The sequence below is a fragment of the Protobothrops mucrosquamatus genome, unplaced genomic scaffold (genome assembly GCF_001527695.2).
Source record: "Protobothrops mucrosquamatus isolate PMUCROS unplaced genomic scaffold, P.Mucros_1.0 scaffold4543, whole genome shotgun sequence".
Lineage (NCBI taxonomy): Eukaryota > Metazoa > Chordata > Lepidosauria > Squamata > Viperidae > Protobothrops > Protobothrops mucrosquamatus.
The window spans coordinates 11,621-32,834 of NW_015390448.1; the positions used below are offsets into that span (position 1 = coordinate 11,621).

At 41.8% G+C, this 21,214-nt stretch overlaps 3 protein-coding genes across 3 annotated transcripts; 2 read left to right on the plus strand and 1 right to left on the minus strand.

The window, feature by feature from the left end:
* Positions 1–2,069: 2,069 nt before the first annotated feature.
* SH3BGRL (SH3 domain binding glutamate rich protein like) lies at positions 2,070–6,854 on the plus strand. The gene is made up of 4 exons (XM_015828472.1): positions 2,070–2,093; positions 2,180–2,365; positions 3,865–3,945; positions 5,480–6,854. The coding sequence occupies exons 1-4, from the start codon at positions 2,070–2,072 to the stop codon at positions 5,510–5,512; spliced, it is 324 nt and encodes a 107-aa protein (XP_015683958.1). The 3' UTR covers positions 5,513–6,854.
* A 3,079-nt stretch (positions 6,855–9,933) lies between these two features.
* Positions 9,934–14,924, minus strand: LOC107299107 (SH3 domain-binding glutamic acid-rich-like protein 3). Its single transcript, XM_015828475.1, has 3 exons — positions 14,861–14,924; positions 11,809–11,976; positions 9,934–10,454 (listed from the first exon to the last, which is right to left on the minus strand). Exons 1-3 carry the CDS (start codon positions 14,906–14,908, stop codon positions 10,353–10,355), a joined length of 318 nt encoding a protein of 105 aa, XP_015683961.1. The 5' UTR covers positions 14,909–14,924; the 3' UTR covers positions 9,934–10,352.
* A 3,416-nt stretch (positions 14,925–18,340) lies between these two features.
* LOC107299108 (uncharacterized protein CXorf21 homolog) lies at positions 18,341–19,210 on the plus strand. The gene has a single exon (XM_015828476.2). It carries the CDS (start codon positions 18,341–18,343, stop codon positions 19,208–19,210), a length of 870 nt encoding a protein of 289 aa, XP_015683962.1.
* The last annotated feature ends 2,004 nt before the right edge of the window (positions 19,211–21,214 follow it).

The following is a 21,214-nucleotide window of genomic DNA, read 5'->3' on the forward strand; positions in this document are numbered from 1 at the left end:
TCCAGCAAGCGGACCTGACCTAGGGTGGATTTTACATTGGGTTTTAAATATTCGGAAGACGCAACATTAAAATTCGGTTTAATTCGGTTTTAAGGGGGGGATTGTATATATGTTCTGGTTTTAAATATGTTGTGCGCCGCCCTGAGTCCCTGTCGGGAGAAGGGCGGCATATAAATTAAATAAAATAAAAATAAATAAATAAATAGAAAGGGTGCAGAGAAGAGCAACAAAGATGATTAGGGAGCTGAACCATATGATGAATGATTGAGGGAGCTAGGTATGCCTAGTCCAGGGGTCTTCAAACTTGGCCCTTTTATGACTTGTAGACTTCGACTCCCAGAATTCCTCAGCCAGGCATACTGGCTGAGGAATTCTGGGAGTCGAAGTCCACAAGTCATTAAAGGGCCAAGTTTGAAGACCCCTGGTTCAAAAAGAGGAGACTGTGAGTTCTAGTCCTGCCTTAGGTACAAAACCTAAGGGCGGTAACCTTGGAGCAGTTTGTCTCTCAACCTAGGAAGGAGCTAATGGCAAACCTTGCTAAGCAGATTGCAGGGAGTTGTCCAGACAATTGCCAAGAGTCAACAATGACTCAAAGGCATAGACACAGATACACACACAAGTACTCTACAAGTTCTCTTACACCATAAGACTCTGTGTGCTTCTAGGTTTAAGTGGTCCACATTCTCATCCGTCTACATGTCTTTCCCATTGACTCTTAACATTGCTAAAATGCCCATGGATCCAAGATCTGTCCATTGCATCTGTCCATTGCAAAGCCAAAGAATTGGCTTGCATGTCTTCTTCTCATTTCCTCTTTCAATTTGTCTTCCTACATACCAGACAGCTCAGCAACCATATTTGGAGTTAGTTTGCCTGTCTGTTGCTCTCACATCTGTTTGCTGGAGGACTAGAATGTTTTTGCTTGCCCATATATGGAAAAGCTGCTTGAGAAGTCCTGCATCTGGCTTGAATTAGAAGTAATGTCACCTCTTCAGTTCTGATTTTCTCATTAGCTCCTAGCCAGCCACTTTTTATTCTGGTTTCCTGGGGATAAGGCTGATCCGGAGGGATCAGGTATGTGGCTTGAAGTCCACAATGTCCTTGTTAACAACCAGATTCCTTATAATCATTCATGTCTCTGAAGCAATGGAACGAAAGGTTGGAGACTGTAATTGAATGTTTTTATTCCAAGGAGGAAATTGTTAATGGAAAAGCAACAGTTAAGTCTTCCTGTCTAGAAACTGGATAGTTGTGCATGTTAAGCACAATGTTAAGCAGATGCATGCAGGCGTAGACACTGAATTGGCAAGGATGCATAAACTCTGAAAATAATAGAAAAATAATAGAAAACCCAAGCAAATATGTGTGATTCTCTAATTATCAGGTAAACAATGTGATAGAATGGGAAAGGTGTTGGACCAAAACTGGGGATTTTCACTCTTTGGTTAACCCTGAGATTCAAAACTCAAAAGTTGTTGTAGTTGTGGGGAAAATGGAAACACAGTGGCTGTGTTTCCATACTGCCTTGTGATTGTGGAGGAAAGGTGGGACATATATATGTCCAGGTTCCTTCTGTTGCTCTCCCTATATACAGGTTGAGTTCCTTTCAATTCTCAGCAAAATAAGGTTCAAATACAGGTTTAAAGAATTCAAGGATTTTTTTCTTTTGAAATAAACAGCAAAATGTTTGATCCTGGAAAGTTGCAAACAGACAAAGGATCCAGATGGATTTTAAGTAAGATTTTGGAATTAATTATAAGAATCCTTCCCATGGGGAACAAAAAGGTTTTTGTTTTGAATTCTCTTTAAAAAAAAAAATAAGATGAGATTTTGAAGGTTGGACACAAGAGGGAACCAGAGGCAACTTTACTTGCGTCAGAAGCACCTTCAAATTGTAGACTATAACATTCAACCCTGAGCAAGTAAAATAGGCATAAAATAGGTCATAGAAATATAGTTCATGTAAAAAGCATGAATAATAAATAGGATTTAAAACTAAATGACCTTCACCCAGTATCGGTCCACATCAACAGCATTTTCTCTCACCAGCATGATTTCTGCCTCCGTACATGTTGAAGGACATTATATGCACGGTAGCATATGCGAGATAGATTGTTCTTCTCCACATTCACAGAGGAAAGGAACTAAAAATTCATTGGTTCACATATCTTTGTCCTAGATTAAAAAGCAGCAGCAAGATGTGATCGGCTTCTTGGAAGTCAACAAGATTGAGTTTGAAGAGAAAGACATTGCGGCCAACGAAGAGAACCGCAAATGGATGAGAGAGAACGTCCCAGAAGACTGTCGTCCAGCCACCGGGAATCCATTGCCCCCTCGAATCTTTAATGACAGCCAGTACCTTGGGGTAAGCAACAGCCTGTTTTTTTTTTTTTCATTTGTGTTGAAAATCTGCTAGGAAGCTTTATTGTATAAGCCTCAAATCGAGAGTCCCTACCCCAGTTGGACACATCCTTTGCATGCAACTTTTGAGGTGGAGTGAGGTGGAAGGTCACAACAGATGAGAAATGCCTGGTCTACTTCATTTGAACTGAAAAGGCTGAACAGACTTTTTCTTCCAGGCTATCCTTAGAAATCCCTGGGCTGTAAGCTAAGCCAGCATTTCTCAGCTTTGGCAATTTGAAGATGTGTGGATTTCAAATCCAGAACGTTCAAAATATTTTTAATAGTAGAAATACAGACACAAACTCTTTTCTTCAGAACCAAGGACATTTCCAGATATTTCTGGATTAATGGGGTCTACAGACATTTTCATTTTCACATCGGCAAAAAGGTGGTGCTTTCTTTTTCTAAAGGTTCCTGTCCTATTCATAGCCCTCTTATATGATGCAAGAATTAAAACTAGTTTAAAAGTTGAACATTTTGTAATATAAAGATTCTGCCATGTAGGGAACAGCAGTCAAATATATTTGAAATTGGCTGCATTTCCCAACTCAGAAATACTTCTCGGAGACTGAAGTTACTCAGCCTATTTATTTTTCCAGTGTTAATACAATGATCAGATTTCTTGCCAAACCAGCTGGATTTTGTGTTGATTTTTGAAGCCAGTAATATATATATAACTGAATCTCCCAAGGGATGAATCCTCTATCACAGCCATCTTGTTTCTTACTAATATCCCAAAAACCTGTTCTAAAGGATTAGTTTGTGAAGTCAACTATAACGGACAGGAGAGAATTTATTTAAAGAAAAATATTAAGATGAAGTTCTAGGACAGTGATGGCGAACCTTTTAGAGACTGAGTGCCCAAACTGCAACCCCAAACCCACTTATGTATTGTCAGGTGCTGGGTGGGTGTGGCCCATTGGGTGGGTGTGGCCCATTGGGTGGGTGTGGCTGCTGTGGTAACGGCAGACTGGGTGGGACTAAAAAGTTCAATCAATCAATTCCAACTTTACGAGATCTTTTTTCCCCCGCAAGAAGTTGAAATTGATTGATTGAACCCTTTTTTTTTTTTTTGCACATGGCGGCGGAGGCCTAAAGCGAAAAGGTTTTATAAAACCCAGCTGAAGGCCTAGGACTGGGGCGATGGTGTGCGTGCCCACAGAGAGGGTTCTGCGTGCCATAGGTTCACCACCACGATTCTAGGACATCTCTTGAAAAAGCCAACTACCTAGATTCTGGTCGAAGCTTAGTTGAGTTTTGGATAGGTTTCTCTGCTTCCTTGAGTACCATGAAAAATGGGAAATATATTAATATTTATAAACAGGCATGATAGATCTTCACGAAACATTCTCTATGAGTTCCTTTTCCCCAAAGATCAACTACTTCAAATTGGTTCCTAAAGGCTATATATAGACTGTACTAATTTTTCTTTTCTCTCCCCGCCCCCACTCCATCCCAAAGGATTATGACGCTTTCTTTGAAGCTAGAGAGAATAATGCCGTCTATGCTTTTTTAGGCTTGACTGCCCCACCTGGTTCAAAGGTAAGTATTGCCACAGTTGCTTGAAGATGGTTTCCTGTGCTTTGAAAGTCTAAATCAGGGGTAGTCAACCTTGGTTTTTTTATGACTCGTGGACTTCAACTCCCAGAATTCCTGAGCCAGCTATGCTGGCTCAGGAATTCTGGGAGTTGAAGTCCACGAGTCATAAAAGAGCCAAGGTTGACTACCCCTGGTCTAAATGCAAGTGTTACGTTTTGAGTTTATTTCCTCTCTTGTCTCTTTCTTCAGCCGAGGGTGAAATACTCAGAATTGGGTCCATAGGTAACACTTGTGCTAGCATTCAGTATCCATGTAGCACAAACCCTAATGAGACCAACATGCATGTGGTTTGGCATTGCCTCTATTACCTGTGTAGTCGAGAAACATTCATTCTTCCTGTACTGACACCTGGTAGAAGACATCACGAGAGCTTTTTTCTTGATTTCTCCTTAGATAAGGAACTATTTTATCACATGAAACAGTGCTAGATTTTCTCTGGCAGCCGTTAAAATTTTCAAAAAGATACTCAGGCATGCTGAGCATGGGTAAACTTTATTTTTAAGGCTTATGAGCTTCCTTGTTTATTTTATCTTCATCTTTTTTTTTTTAAACATCCCTATTCGGAGACTGCCCCTTTAGTCGTAGGATGAATATTAAGAATTTTTTTTTAAAATTGAAAGTTTTATAAAATTTTACAATATAAATTCCCCCTCCCCCAAACCCACCCCTCCATCCCCCTTCCCTCCCCTCCCACTTCCCAGAGCCCATCACAGGATTAACAATAAAATCATCATAATCTATTTCACATTAATCAACTATTAAGCTAACAAATCTATAACTTCCTTTAACTCTCTTTTAAGACAAAAATACAATTATTAAATATCATAATATTAACATAATTTTGATATTAAAAATAAAACTAAATAAACTATTATCACATTTAAACAAAAAAAAATACTCTAAAATTCATTCAAAAACCAAATGATATTTTTTAGTTCCATATTTAAACTCAATATAATCAATCCATCTTCTCCAAACCAATATGTATCTTTCTTGTGAATAATCCTTCACATAAGCGGAAATCTTGGCCATTTCTGCAAAGTTTGAGACTTTAAATGTCCATTCTTCTACAGTGGGTAAACGTTCCGTTTTCCAAAATTGAGCAATTAATAATTTTTAATAGAGAAATAGTTTACTGTTCCAATATATAATATTACGTTAAGCATCCTAGCTTTTTATTATCTTTCTTTTCCTCTTAAAAGCTTCAGTGGTATTGCTGAAACGGATGTAATTTTCCTTCCTCCTCTTTTAAGCTGATCTATGACCAAAATAACAATGTGGATTGCATTGTAAACAGGAAGAATTTGTTTGGGATGTTGCCAGTTTATAGTTTGTCAAAGTCCACACTGTTCACTTGGTCTTGTCCTGCTCCAGCAGCTATTGAAACTAATACATGTGACCAAATTGTGGGTATGTCTTTTATTTTATTTATTAAAAAATACCCCTCCAGCTAACATTTCGCTCATTGTTTTTCCAGGAAGCAGAAGCACTAGCAAAACAAGAGGTGTGAAGCCTTCCTTCCTTCCTTCCTCCCAACCTCAAGCCTTAAAATTTCTGCAAAGAGAAAAATTCTGCAGCGTTTCCCCTTTACAATAGCAAAAAACCAAGGCACTTGGAGGAAAAAAACCGAAAGGTTTTGTTGTTTTCCCCAAAATTACTGGCTGCTCTCTACAATATTCTGCCACATAGGTTTAACAGGAAGCCACACCAAATAGTATTATCATTATGGATGATAATAATAAATAACAAATGTGCCACAATCGAGAGAGAAAGAAATCAAATGGAGCTTCTAGAAACCCTTGATTGAATTTTGACTCTTGCAATGGATATGATTTATTCTCTGGCAATTGCACAAAAGTCCTCACCGCCACCCACCCACCCTTTTTTTTTGTGGTAAACTTAACAAAAGCCTTGTATTTTTGCTCTCCGCGACACAGAACTATAATTATACTTGCAGATGCAGAGAAAATCTAGCTGCAAAAATGTTTATTAATAAACCCCAGTGCCTCTGCTGCTTCAAAAACAGAAATGAAAAATAAGATGTCCTGAAGTTGACTTTTCTTTTAATGGTTATTATTTCTAAAAGTTGCAAGGAAGCATAGCATTGTAGTTGCAATTGCTTGCTGTGATTAGGATATTTGTAGACTTGTTCTTTTGTTATCTCGTAGCGTAGATTGATGCCATTGGAGTCTCATTGATGGAATAAGGGCAGGATTTATCAGGGTTCATCAGAACACAATAACTGTCTTAGGGAAAGGTAAGATTTTTTTTTTTTTTGGCAGTCTTAGTAAAATGTGCATTTCTAACCCTCCGGATTTATGAAAACAGCAAAATAAGTTTTTTTTTTCTCTAAAATGTGAAGCAAATGGGGCCAAAATACTTTTTTTTTTTAAATTAAAAAACGAGTTCAAGTAATGACGAATTAGAATAAAACTTAGTTTGACACATTTAAGTTTGTAACATGTTTCTGTGTAAGATGAAATATATCAAAGTCAAGGGTCCAATATGAAATAAAACTGAATAAAAGTCATTTCCAGGAATGAAGCTTGTAGGTCTCTATGATACAGGAAGTTCAGCTGGTTTTTTTCCAGTCTGGTTTTGCAATGCTGTGAAGTTACCTTTAGCAGTTTGTCAAAATCCTAATATTTTCACTTACGTGCAGCAAAATGATCAAAGTTTCAGGCAAGAACCCCACCCCAAGAAACATAGTCGTTACAAATAATACTGAAAAATATGTGTGTCTCCCTCCTATGGATTTGGAAAGGTGTAGAAATGCAACTGAATCTCAAAGCCTTAATCAAATTATATCAAGATAGATATATCCAATAGAAGGGACTATATATAGCTCAGGGTTGAATTGTGGGGTCCTTGGTTGGCTGTTTGCAGATGTTTCCTTACCCAACTAGGTAACATCATCAGTGAGAATGAGTCTGGGGGTTTGCTTTCTGTTTAGATCAGGGGTAGTCAACCTTGGCTCTTTTATGACTCGTGGACTTCAATTCCCAGAATTCCTGAGCCAGCTTAGCTTAGCTGGCTCAGGAATTCTGGGAGTTGAAGTCCACGAGTCATAAAAGAGCCAAGGTTGACTACCCCTGGTTTAGATAGAGCAACTTGCCCTGCCAGTCTTGGCAATTCTTTGATTAATACTTCCCCTTCAACAGCCAAGAATTAGATAAGCAGGGATTCACACCAGAGAAACAATCCAGCAGAAAATATTATCCTAATCAAGGAAGTACCAAAGGGAAAACCACACCCCCAGCCACATTGGCAGGGCAAGCTATATAAAAAAGGAGCATTGATGATGTTATTTAGTCAGGTAACAAATCATATGCAATCAGATAATCAAGCTCAGGTAACCACAGGAAGCCCACAGATAGACAGATGTATGTTGCCTTTTTATCTCATGGACGTGGTCCTCTCGGCCCATGTGGAGGACCAAAGTTAATGTAGACGACTCCATCCAAATATTCCCTTACCCGCTTAAAATAATCCATGCAGATAAATACACAAACCAACATGAGTTTTTTTTTTAACCCAAGATTCCTACCAGTTAACAGGGTTCCTTCCAGAATCCAAGTTCTGTAGGACTTGGCTAACTTTGTAATGTCTACATGATTTTATCTGTGTTGGCTTTCATGGCCTTTGAGAGTCAAAGTACCGTCACCGCTTCTCTTTTGTGTGACGGCTTGACCTGTGTTGTTTTCTGGAAACTGTTTAGTACGGTGTTTTTCTTTGGAAATCTGCAGTGTGTAGAGCAATGTTTCTCAACCTTGGCAACTTTAAGATGGGCAGATGTTTTAACTCCCAGAATTCCACATCATGGCTGGCTGGGGAATGCTAAGAGTTGAGTTGTGCAGAGATGGTCCTCTTTTCTCTTGGAATCCAGAACTTGTAAAACCAGACATTCTACATTAGCATTTCTCAACCTTGACTTCAACTCCCAGAATTCCCCAGCCAGCCATGATGTCGAATTCTGGGTGTTAAAACATCTGCTTTTGCACCAATGATCATTCTTAGTTGTTCCTGGTTCTGGGCTCAGGTTGGATAGAGAATAGCCTGCAGGTTTGAGATGGTATTTGAGGGTAAGAAATTCAGACAGTGTATCCTGTAATCTTGTACCCAGTGCCCAAAAACGGTTCCCCAAATTAAAGTTTTTCACTCAAATATATTGATCTAAATATACCTTGTGTTCTTAATTCATTGCTATTGGAAAGCCTATGTTAGACAACCTATTCCATCTTATCTCCTATAGTCTTAATGTTTTATTTCCTATTCCTGTTGGAGCAACCCTATGCTCAAATCTCATTAATTTTGCATTAAATGAATATATTGTAACTCAAATTTGTTATATTCTATTTTTTTTTATAAGCAGTCTCTTGTTATTATACTTACCCTGTTAAGCCCACCTTTGTAGGATGTCCTCCGTGATACATCTGTTCTTCTGCATTTTTTATACTCTGCAACAGGGGTGGGCAACTCTGGCAACTTTCCAACCTGTGGACTCCCAACTCCTAGGAATTTTGGGAGTTGAAGTCCACAGGTCATAAAGTTGCCAGAGTTGCCCATCCGCGTGCTCTACAACCTATGGCCATTTTCTCTTAAACCAGGGGTAGTCAACCTTGGCTCTTTTATGACTCGTGGACTTCAACTCCCAAAATTCCTGAGCCAGCACAGCTGGCTCAGGAATTCTGGGAGTTGAAGTCCACGAGTCATAAAAGAGCCAAGGTTGACTACCCCTGTAGACTTAAACAGATCTACTCGGTGAGCCTTGTGGTTTCGGCTTGATTGTCATTCCCAGTTGTCCTTTTGTTTTGTCTGCTATCCTGAACTAGTGTCATTGCTCAGCCTGCTAGTTGTGGCGTTGTGGTAGTTAGCAATAACATTAGGCTTATCTACCGTCCCATAGCACTCTCTGAGCGGTTTACAGAGTCAGCCTATGGCCCCCAACAATCTGGGTCATCCTCGTTTTACCAAGGATGGAAGGCTGAGTCAACCTTGAGCCCCACCAGGATCGAACTCCAGGTTGTGGGCAGTGTTAGCCTGCAATCCTGCATTCTAACCACTGCGCCACCAGGGCTCCTTGCTCCTTAAGGCATCTTGCAACTCTTGTGAATGGCGCTAGTGGCCTGCTGTTGCTGGCTTCTCCTAGTTCTTCTTCAGGCCTTTGATTACTCACCTTCTGGCCTATTGGCATTCTTTCACGACTTCAGCTTTTCTCTCATAATACCATATGCACTTGAGTCTCTCTGGCTGGCAGTCCCGTTCCTTTTCCTAACTGGTAGCGGTTCACAATTAACGTCTCAAAACCCTTCTTTTCCCTATTTCATGATCGCTGCGGGCTCTGAATTAGGAAAGTTCAATCAGAAATCTTTTTTTTTTTAAGGATTTAATACGAATCACACATTTTTTAATAGATTTTCTTTTTCATTTTGTCTGTTACTTTGGGCTTAATCGTTGGCCATGAGGACATTGTACCAGCTTCCTATTGCCGAAATCTGTAACAAAAGCTGCACATCTTCTGTTCACCTGGCTGTTCTCTGTTATAACACTGTGCGACTTCATAATAAATTTTTTCTACTTTTACACTTAAAATAATCATTGTTATTTTTAATTGCTACTTTCGCTTCAGGTGGGGCGATCAGCAGCTTTTTAATGCCTGGGAATCCTCTTTATACTTTGAACATTTTCTTTATCTTCAATAACTTCCCGTAGGTAACTGAGGTTATAAAAGCCAACAGAAAAGGGGACCATTGAAAACTAAAGGGAATTTATCGGTATGTTTTGGGGTTTTACAGTACAGAAAAGCTTTTACAAAAACCTTTTGGGGAATAAAACCCTGCTTCCAAATCAATTCAAGGATTGATTCAACCTAAAGGCAACACATGCATTTGCAGGATATCTGAATGATGTGCTTAAAGGAGACAGAACAACTCTGAGTAACTTCACTTTATTATTGTATTCATCCAGATAATATCGTATCCAAAGCCACAACTTCAAAAGCTAGTTAAGATTTCATTTGGTCTTTCACACACTGGCGTTCTAAATGAGTCAAAATCTTTCTATCTGGTAGGAGAGATTTCAAGTAAGTGTTTAATTGTGTGTCCACCCACCTACTACAAAGTGGTGGCTCACTTTTCGTGTTCTGCTATCAGAGGAAGGTGTTACTGCCCTGTCCTCATAGTAAACCTTGTACAAAAAGCTGATAGAGCGGACACTATTTTTTGCAAGTCCCATGTCTTTCATAGGGAGCTGAATTTCTCTGACATACAAAATTCCTGTTTTATTTAAACGTGTTTTTTTTTTAAAAAAAAATGCTTTTAAGCATTGAACACCTATGTAAAGCAACCTCTTCAAATCGTTGCCACGTTTTTTGCCACTCTATCCACAGCTGCTACCTTAAGGAATTTCTTAACTTCTTCATTTTCAGTTGCTTCATACAGCATCTCAAAGTCCTAAAACAAATGCAAAAGGGAGATGTTAATCAGAAGGAGTGAAATCCACATTCAGCTGGACGTCACTTTTCTTCAGAATGCTGTTACTGCTGAACCTAAGTCTGATTCTCCTGGATTCAAATAGCCCTTCCATTCCTAAGATTACCGGATTATGCCAATCACTCACTGACTACACACATCACATTAAACCATGATTTGTTAACAAGAAGACTCACAGAACATGCTAAACTGAACGAAACTATATTATAGTTTACCATAGTCCGAGAACTCTTATCAACCTTTATTTGCTGATTTGGATTGTTGGAAGGAGAAAGCAGAAAACAAAGCTCTAGAGTGGAACAAACTTTTCCTTTTTTCCTAAGATGGTAAAAAGATGATTTCCACTACATACGACAAACAAAAATATTTTCCAATCAAAAACCAACAACAGCTATCCTTTCTGTTGGGATAGCTTACCCTTCCTGCAAAACTGATTGGTAGGTCAGCCCTAAAAATGGGAACATTGCTTCTTTTGTGCACGTTGGATTACTAAATAACAGCTCGTTAATGTAATGTAGTTCACACACTGTACTTTCCCTATCCTTCCGCTCCCACCCCAATCCTTTCCGCCCGCCCCCCTTTTCCCATTTGAAAATAATAGGATAGTCAATATGTAACCTGTGCTGGGGATGATCCTGATGTTTGAAGAAACAAGCTGGAGATGGTGCCAACGAGGGGAGAAAAAAAAGCAAGAATGGAAGGAAGTGAATAAATTCCAGAATTTTCCTTTTTGCGGGGGGGGGGGGGGAAGAGAAGGGTAAGACATATTCACACCCAAAATACATTTTGAGTTACAGTGCTTTTATTAGAGAGTTGGTCTGTGACAGAAGGCCACCTGAAGAGACTAGAAGCATTTGAAATGTGGATTTACAGGAGGCTGTGACGTATAAGCTGGGTTGACAAGATCAGAAATGAGGAGGTGATAAGCCGCCTGGGAAAGCCAAGGGAAATCATCAAAACAATTAAAAAACGAAAATTAGAATATTTCAGACATGTGATGCGACACCCAGAAAAATATGGCATACTCCATTTAATCGTGAAAGATTGAAGGCAAATGAGGTCCAGGCAGAAGAAGAACATCGTGGCTTCAAAATCTAAGGGACTGGTTTGGACAAAACTCAGCAGCACTTTTTCGTGCGGCTGCTGATAAAAACAGGATCGCCAACATGATCGCCAACGTCCGATAACGGATATGGCACAAGAAGAAGAAGAAGTGCTTTTATTCACCTTCAGTCGATGCCGTCCAACTTGTTTTCCAGCCATTATAACCGAATCCATAATTTGGTTTGCCTCCCCCCAGTCTGGTTTTTCTTACCCCGCAATACTCGTCTCCATTAAAAATCTGGGGTGGGACTGCATCAGCTCTGCCAACTTTGTCCCTCATCTCTTGCAGCAAACATTCACTGAGGGAGACATCCACCAGCTGGTACTTCATGCGGTTTCCATCCAGGATACGAAGAACCTCAGACTGCCTCTGCTTCACCTAGATAAGATACCGACAGATTTGGTGAAGAGAGATGGTAGAGATTTTGGGGCGTCACAGATGGGAGAGCATCTCTTCCACTTCAAATCCAGGGGTTATCCTGGGATTGCCCTAGTTCTCTGCTTAGGACTGCAGGTTTTAGTTAGAAGTGCTGGAAGCTAACTTTATATTAAAGAGATTTAGTTCAAAAATGGGTGACTTTAGCCTGGGGCTAAAGATGCAGCTTCCTCAGGGTTTATGCCCACTTTTGAGCAAAAAAGTCCTTAAATACAGGTTCCCTCCCTCCACCCAAATTCTCCATTGCTATTATTTTAGTAATTTTGCATTTCCTTCTTTCCTGCCCTCTGCCAAGGTAAAGTCACTGTTTAAATCACAATGGATTTGGATGATGTTACCTATTTAGGGTAATGAAACATCTGCAAGAAAACAAGCTCAGAGAGCACCAAGGACCCCTCACAATGGATTTGTTTTTAAATTAAAAGTTTGATAGCAGGGTGGAGAACAAGGGTGCATCTATTAACAAAGCCACATATAGGTTACAATTCCCAGCATGTTTCCTTAAGTAAATTTGAACTTACAAATTTCTTATGGATCCTTATTCTACAGGAACAAGAAAGAATCCAGACAAGTAATTAGTTTTTTTTTTTTTAACTTGTGCAGAAATGTCTTTTAAAAAGTCTGCCCATCCCTGTATACTACTACTACTACTGCCAGCTGCAGATTTTGATATTTTAGTCTTGGCACAGCTTTCTTGTAGTACTATTTCTACGGATTTTTCTGAAACCAATTTATTTTGAGCCCTATTTTGTGTGTTTCCATTTTTAAGAGCAGCAGTTTTTGAATGTTAAAAAAAAATGTGCCTTGAACTGAATGCCTGTATTAGGAATTAGTTTTGCTTCTAGCAGATGGAAGATGGTGTACAATTATAGAATAAGATGTATTTTTATATTAAAAACATAGCACAACTTGCACTTGTTTAAATCTTGTAAACTGCCTAGACGTCCTTAAGAACTGAGGCGGCAGATGAAATGCGCCAGATATATAGATACACAGGCACTCTTGAATTGTCAATCCAAGTTCCAACAGAAGAGAATATTTGTGGCTCAGATTTGAACAAGTTCAGTTGTTTCCTTAAAAAACATTTCAATATCCAACTAGGTAACATCATCAGTGCTAGGAGGGACTGGGGTTTGCTCTCTTATATACAGTCTCTTCTAGCATTGATGCTGCCTGCCCCATTTCAGTGGGTTTGCAAAGGAGAAGGTTCCAATGAGGATTAACATTTCAGAAGAGCATATTTGTAATCTCCAAATCGAATTGTGGGGACCTTGGTGATCTCTGAACTTGGTTGTTTTCTTGCAGACCTTTCACTACCCAACTAGGTAACATCATCAGTGCTAGGAGAGAGTGGGGTTTGCTCTCTGTCAATCAAGGCTTGAGAAGGAAGTCAGGCATGGCAAACCATCGTGGATGAAGTAGATCTGCCTCATCCCCATTCTCAGCAGCTCCAAAGAATACGGTGAAGGTTCTGTGGTCAGTTTCTGAACGTTTCGCCACCAGGCTAGGTAACATCTTTAGCGGGGTTTAGCGTTCTTCATGAATAAACCTTCACTCTGTCCTACATCCGAGCTACAGATATTTGCCACTATTGCAAAGCTTCAGAAAAAAAAGCCCAGAGGGAAGGACCTGGAGCCCGTTCTCCAGGCACCCCTGCAGACTCAGGTTTGGGCCTTACACTTACTCAATCTTGATCTCATTGCAAGCCTTTCATTGATATTTTGAGCTCAAAACAGCCTGCCTGGGGGATCACGTTCCCCGACTCTCACCCCCTACTCAGGATGCCTCCATCTCATCACAGCAGTGGTCTTCAAACTTGGCAACTTTAAGATTGTGGACATCAACTCCCAGAATTCCTCAGCCAGCCAGGGCTGACTGAGGAATTCTGGGAGCTGAAGTCCACAAGTCTTAAAGTTGCCAAGTTTGAAGACCCCCGCATCAGACGATGGCCTGGATGAGCCTTTCCCAGCCTAGGGCCAGAGCTGATGGCAGCTGTGGTCTCTGGAGGGGGTTTAGGGGTTGTACTTCAACACCCAATGAGGGTGCTGGGTTGGCTGGGGGAGATGGGAGTTGGGATCCCAGAGTCTATGGAAGAGCATTGTGGCAGGTATTTCCAAGATACACAAGGGATGCTAGGGTGGCTGGGAGCGATGGAAGCTGTGATCCAAGAGTCTCTGGAAGGGTCCTGGAGCTTGTACTGAGACACACAAAGGATGCTAGGGCGGCTGGGAGCGATGGGAGCTGCGATCCAAGAGTCTCTGGAAGGGTCCTGGAACTTGAACTGAGACACACAAGGGATGCTAGGGTGGCTGGGAGTGATGGGAGCTGTGATCCAAGAGTCTCTGGAAGGGTCCTGGAGTTTGTAGTTCCAAGACACACAAGGGATGCTTGGTTGGCAGGGAGTGATGGGACGTGTGATTCCAGAGTCTGGAGAAGAGGTGGCGGTTGTGGCTGCAACACAAGAGAGCGCGATGGGAGTTGGGATCCCAGCATCTCGGGAGGGGCTTGTAGTCCTGAGAGCCCCCAGGCAGCGTTAGGTTGGCTGGGCATAATGGGAGATGTGATCCGACGGGCACCGGGCGGGGCTTGCGGTTCCAAGGCAGGTGCAGGGCGCTGGGGACGACTGGATTTGTGGTCCCCACGTCTCTGGAGGGAGAGGGGACCTGCAATCCCAAGCACAAGAAAGGCGCTGGGGATGATGAGCTCTGCAGTATCCGCACCCCCGGAGGGCGACGGGTTGCAGAAGGGCTCGGGGCGGCTCGCCCTCACGAGCAGCTCGGCTGGTCAGGGTCTCTCGGGCGCGGCAGCCCCCCACGCCGCCCCTCACCTCCCTGGAACCCGTCACGCTGGTGTAATACACCCGAATGGCGGCCATGGTCCCGCGGGGCCCGCCGTTGCTATGGGAACACAACCCCCAGCAAGGCTCGCGCGTTCAGAATGGTCACTCGCGCTGCCACTCAAAGAACAGCCCTCCTCCCCGCCCCGCCGGACCTCTCTTTTCCCTTGGTTATTGCTCTTCTGCGCCCCTTGCGGGCCGGCGGGGAACTGCGGCGATTGGGCAACGCGCCTGGAAAGACCATCAGCCGGAAATGAGACTTAATTTTTCCCCTTCTTTGTCGACCTTTAAGAGGGGTTGTGTTGCGGTACTTGCACAACCCGGCCAGCCAGAAGGGAATGATAGGAGCTGGAGTACAGCACCGAGACTGGCTGGGAGTTCTGGGCAATGCAGGGGGGTGCAGAGGATGTGGGATTCAGGGGCGGGGAGTCCAGATGTGTCTTTGCATTTGTCAAAGACAAAGATCCTTCTGCCTCCAGCAGTTGTGGGTGCCCCATCACTGCAGGTTTTTAAGAAGAGATTGGACAGCCACTCGTCTGGAATGCTGTAGGGTCTCCTGCGTGGGTAGGAGGCTGGACTAGAAGACCTCCAAGGTCCCTTCCAACTCTGTATTCCATATGAACGTATGCAAGAGTCGAGCTTGATTCAGAGAGCGTCTACTCTAACTAATGTGCTCTTGTTTAATCCTTCACGACAAGATTTTGGGCTCCATAACAACTCTCCAGGTCAAGTTTAAGTCATTCTTTCATTGAATCTTACTGCTGAGTTGAAATCTTGCCTGTTTCAAAGGAACGTTGCCTCCAGAAGTTGTGGGTGCTTCATCACTGGAGGTTTTAAAGAAGAGATTGGGCAGCCATTTGTCTGAAATGGTATAGGGCAGTGGTGGCGAAACTATGGCATGTGTGCCAGAGGCGGCACTCGGAGCCCTCTCTGTGAGCACACGTGCTGTCATCCCAGCCCCACCTTCCCTGGTGGCCCCCTCCTCACCAGCAGCCCCCCTGGAGGAGAGTCACCCCCGGGTGCGGCCCATGTGGAGCAGTGCAGCCAAGGACATAGCCGGGCAGCAGGGACAAGACTCTGCCCTTGCGCCCCATCGCAGATGATGCTGCGGGGCATGGGTGGAGGGCATGGCCACCATGGTGCTACTGGGCTGCCTGGGCGGTCTGTGGCGGGCCGTGGAGGTGGCGGGTAGCCCTGTGGGTGGGTGGGGGCGGGGCAGGGATGGAGCAGGGGTGGGACGGTGCAGGGGTGGGGCAGTTTTTGGGCACTCGGTGTCTAAAAGGTTCGCCATCACTGGTATAGGTTCTCCTGCCTGAGCAGAGAGTTTGACTCTATTCTGATTGATTGACCTCCTAAGTCCCTGCCAACTCTATTATTCTGCTAACTCTGTCGTGAGAATAATTCAGGTGAGGACTAGAATGGGCCAAGCGAAAGATCTGCAAGAAATGTGGAAATTCATCCTGACGGTCTATATTTTCCTTCTCCATCCTCCACCACGCATTATAATAATTCCAAGATTCAGCCTCTTCTGTGCGTCCTGTAGAAAAGACCTCTGCCCGGGAACAATTTACGTTTTCACTTTCCTAATTAAGTCGTTCTTCCTCTTTCCAAAGCACTTCTGCGAAACCTACCAGTCACGAGAGAACAGCGCTATCTGCCTCGTTACACAATATAGATTTTAAAAGTCAGATCCTTATTTGGATTGACTATTGCAGGAGGGGTGACCACAGAGGGTTTCTTTTTCCCCTCACTGGAAGTGGCTTGGTGATAAATGCATGAACATTGCAGAATCCCAGAGATTAAACCATGGCTTGTTGAGAGTACCACATCTGGGCAATCTTTGAAAAAAGTTCAGAAAAGAACCATCGTTGTCTCTGTTTCATGGCTGTTTTCCTATCTGATCCCACCCAGCATGTAACCAGCAAAGGTATGTTCTTTGCAAACACTGAAAGATTAACTTTATATATATATATACTTTTAAATATATTAAGGCTTCAGTCCAGGGCCTTTGTTGCAAGCTTCTCAGAATTGCTCACTAGTGAGTAGGGCAGCATATACATTTAATAAATAAATACAAATAAACAAAAGTGTAACTGGGAATATGTTTTACTGAAGGGGCCACCTTGGGATGGCTCAAAACTATGACATTTTGAGATCCAATTGCTTAATGTAGTTTGTGGTAAGATTTGCAAGTATCAGTGACATTTTGGAATGTAACATTTTACAATCTTTTAAAAAAATATTATTTGCAATGTAATATATACCGGCAGTATCACATGGATGCAAAAAAGGGTCGGTGACAAACATAAATCTAAGCTTATCTGAAAATCATACTCCTCCTAAGCCATTCATATTCCTACTGTCAGGCCTTGTTGGATTATATTATTTTAATATTGTACAAAATCTACCTCTGCACCCTGCCTCCTCCTGTTTACCTGTTCTTTTATCCTGAGAGATTTTTTTGCCATCAGACAATACTGTAGAATTTCCTGTAATATTTTAGCGATGACCTACAGTAGATGGCTTTATCGCTTGGACCAGGGTAAATTCAGGGCAGATTATATAGAATCTGCCCAACCTACACAGTGTAATAGAGGATATTCAATACTCATCTTGAATCAAAACGGGGAAATTTTCATATTAGTGGTCCCCTCCCTCTGGACTACAGTATTGTCCCCTCCAAGTTTAGTCTGGCCCCATCCTGATGATGTTTTAGAAGCTGACCAAAAATAATCCTCTTCAAGAGACCCTTCCAACTTGTTTTTATGGCAGCTAAATGTTCATTTATAGATTCTAATAGTTTTAGAAAAAAATACTTATTAATGTTATAGATGTTTTTATATTTTAATTAAGAGTTTTTTCTTTTAATTTTATTTTAAGCCACCTAGGATCGGAAGAGTAGGCTGTGTATAAAATTGGGCATGGAAAAATATTTCATTGCGGTTGTTTAACTTGCAGGACTTTGCACAACTAGGGGTCCTTCAAATCTGATATCAGAACAGGGCACCAAGTTGAGAAACTTTTGACCAGGGTTGAGAAACACTTAGGTTTACCACTGTTATGGACACAGGACATGATTTGGGTGAGGCTCATATGCTCAAGCACAATTTCCTGTTAAGCTTTCTCTTTTTGAGAAATGAGAATCACAATAAATTAGCCGTGAGAGTTAATAATATAATTTGTTAAATGTATATGCTGCCCCTCAGAGCAATTCTAGAGGTTTTAGATTATAAATACCAAAATTCCTACATATTGATGTGGGAATTCTGGAATCCAATAAACCAGGAAGATCTCAGTTTGAAGAAGGCCGAGGATATGTTGCTGTTATATTAACCAAGGAGCAAGTCTCAATGAATTAAACACCAGAATGTGTTTTCTCTTTCCTTCTCTAAATAACTTCTCCATGTATATTTTTTTTTAAAAGGCATTTGCTCCGCGTAGTCTTTTCAAAGATTCGTATTCTGACCAACCATGCTGGCAGAAAGCTTCATATCCATCTTTGCCTATAAAGGTGACCCTTTTGACTCTCGTCAAGGCCAGGTGCTGAAACCTGTTGGGCAGGAAACGTGGCAAAGCCAGTTTGCAAATATGGATGATCATGAACAGTTCTTTATGGAATCCGATCAAGCAGCAGCGGAGAAGATGGCGGAGGTTCATGGCGGTAACATGGATCTAAAAGGTCATCAACAGATCCCTGGTCAAGATGTACCCAGAAACAAAAACCACAAAACACCTCTATTCGCCCCTCAGCGTATACCAATTCTAGAGGAATACTGTGGAAAAGAACTGGATCTGTACAGATCTTGGTCAAACCAAAGCCTTTATCAGAATTATCCTGATCTGCATATCGGAGGAGATCACATCGCTGACCATACACGTGATTCAGATCGCACCGTGGGCCAGACTCACAACAAATTGCCTGGGCCCGTGCTCATGTCCACCGATATCCCCTTAGACGCTCCCTTTCCGTTACAGAAACCCAGGGTGCTAAAGTTGGGGCACGGGGACGACGTTGGGGAGAGCAGCATGGTTCCCCACAAGGAGCGCCTTACTAACTCCTTGCTGAACAAACACATGGATCACGAAATCCAGGAACTCTATAAACAGTTTTGGGAAGAGAAGTTGACTCACTGCAATTCCATCACCCACTTCCTGATGTCGAACGGCCTGACGAGCAACATGGGTGAGACCCACCACCCGCTGTCTCAGGGACACCAACCAACGCTCTTGCACTCTCTGGCTCGCCTGGGCTTGCAGAACGCTAGCAGTGGAAACAGCAGTGAATTTAGCACGCCAAACTTACAAATCTCCGCCCCGCTTTGCAAGAGAAAATGTCTCTGATGCAACATGGAGGATGAAAGAAAGCAGCTGTGGGACGGTCTTTGGTTAATACTAGAGTGGACAAGCTTTGATGGCCGAGATTCACACTCCAAAAGTTTCTGGAAGGTGACAAGTATACCCGTCAGCAGGGCAACAGCCCATATACAATGACGCCTTATCATGTATATATAGAAAAAAAATCTGAAAACTTCTTGACAGAAACCTAGGCATTACTAAGCCTATTTTAGGGTTTATGTTGCATTTCCCCCCCTGTGTATCAGTGATTTTTAGCTATTGATAAAACATCAGACCAACAGAATAACAAAGTTGGAAGGGACCTTGGAGGTCTTCTAGTCCAACCCCCCCGCTCAGGCAGGAAAGCCTATACCATTTCAGACAAATGGCTGTCCAGTCTCTTCTTAAAAACCTCCAGTGTTGGAGCACTCACAACTTTTGGAGGCAAGTCGTTTCACTAATTAATTGTTTGACTGTCAGGAAATTTCTCGTCAGTTCTAGTAGTATTGCAGTAGGAATTCTAGAGTAGTAGTAACAGTAATGGTAAAAAAAGAGACTTAGGAACTATTTTTGACCCTGGCTTAATTCTAAAAGTGCACAGCCTTAAGAGGCTACAGGACATTTGTGGTAAGAGACTTATTGGCTTTTGGGAACTGTAATTGTGTGAGGGCTGGTCTATAAACTTAATCTGATTCCATCCCCTCATTTTATTTTGACATTTCAAAAACGTTGTCCTATAAAGTTCATATATTTCTCAAGATCAGCTTTATTTTTACTTTATATATTCTATGGAAAAAATAAGGAATACATTCTGGAGAAGTGAAATTCATTTGGAGAAAGTTCTGAAGGGATTCTAGTGGAAATTGCAGAATTCTTCATTGCAAGATATCTGTGAAACCGTAACATGATATAAAAACGTGTGACATTAATTTTCCGATTAAAAAAGATAGAGGAACAGAAACAAACTGGATTTCTGCTTTCTGATATGTCAGTTTCTAACCACTTAAGATAATTCATTGCTGATCCATTTTTTTTTTCTGAAATGGAAATATGACTCAGGACATTATACCATTATAATGGAAAGTTCTTAGACACTAACGAAACGGTTTTTAGACTCTTTAAGGAAGGGATCCATAGTAATCTCCGGGGGGGGGGCACCAAGATACCTGCCAAAGTCCTGCCAAACTTGGTTGTTTTCTTGCAAACGTTTCGTTACCCAAACTAATTAACATCATCAGTGCTGGAGCACCAGCACTGATGATGTTACCTAGTTTGGTAATGAAACGTCTGCGACAAAACAACCAAGCTCAGAGAGCACCAAGGACCCCACAGTCCTTTGCCTCCTCCTCCTCCTCCTCCTCCTCCTCCTCCTCCTCCTCCTCCTCTAGCACTGATGATGTTACCTAGTTTGGAAATGAAACGTCTGCAACAAAACAACCAAGCTCAGAGCGCTAAGGACCTCTCAAACTCTGCAGGATTAGAAGGCAAATAATTATGCTTTTAAGTGTACCAGGTCTTCTCCGTACTCGGCTGTTCCCAGTTTTCTGCCAGATGTAGAGGAGTTCACGTGCTGTAATTGTTAGAATTTTTCGAAGTTTAAAACATACCATAAAATGGAGATGGAAGCTGTTAAGAGAAAGACAGATACCTTTCAGCTGCGTGAGGATCTCAGATGCTGACAAATGTCTCTCCATTTATCCAAACAGGAAACTGGATGCATTTTTTTGCATTGCCAATATTATTATTATGCTAGCCATAATACTATTAATTCATAGCGTGCTAGGACCACAGTATAAAATACCCCATCAGTGGGAAGAAGTATGTCTTCCCCTTTAGCTGTACCTCTTCCCTATTTAGAAATCCTTTTATTCTGTTAAAAACCTGAGGAGAAGGAAGGCATGCATAAAATACAATGAGTAAATGATCTAAATGGTTCATAGGTTTTTGTTTTTAAAGTAACGATATTCCCTTTAAGAGCCTCCAGCATGTTTGGTCTTTATTAAAAAAAAA

Coding starts and splice junctions, on each gene's coding strand:
- SH3BGRL (XM_015828472.1), top strand. CDS start 2,070: ATGTTGAAGGACATTATATGCACG. Junction 2,094..2,179: donor TGAAGGACATTATATGCACG/GTAGCATATGCG, acceptor TCTTTGTCCTAG/ATTAAAAAGCAGCAGCAAGA. Junction 3,946..5,479: donor CTGCCCCACCTGGTTCAAAG/GTAAGTATTGCC, acceptor TTGTTTTTCCAG/GAAGCAGAAGCACTAGCAAA.
- LOC107299107 (XM_015828475.1), bottom strand. CDS start 14,908: ATGGCCGCCATTCGGGTGTATTACACCAGCGTGACGGGTTCCAGGGAG. Junction 11,977..14,860: donor GCGTGACGGGTTCCAGGGAG/GTGAGGGGCGGC, acceptor TATCTTATCTAG/GTGAAGCAGAGGCAGTCTGA. Junction 10,455..11,808: donor ATGGAGACGAGTATTGCGGG/GTAAGAAAAACC, acceptor CATTTGTTTTAG/GACTTTGAGATGCTGTATGA.
- LOC107299108 (XM_015828476.2), top strand. CDS start 18,341: ATGCTGGCAGAAAGCTTCATATCCATCTTTGCCTATAAAGGTGACCCT.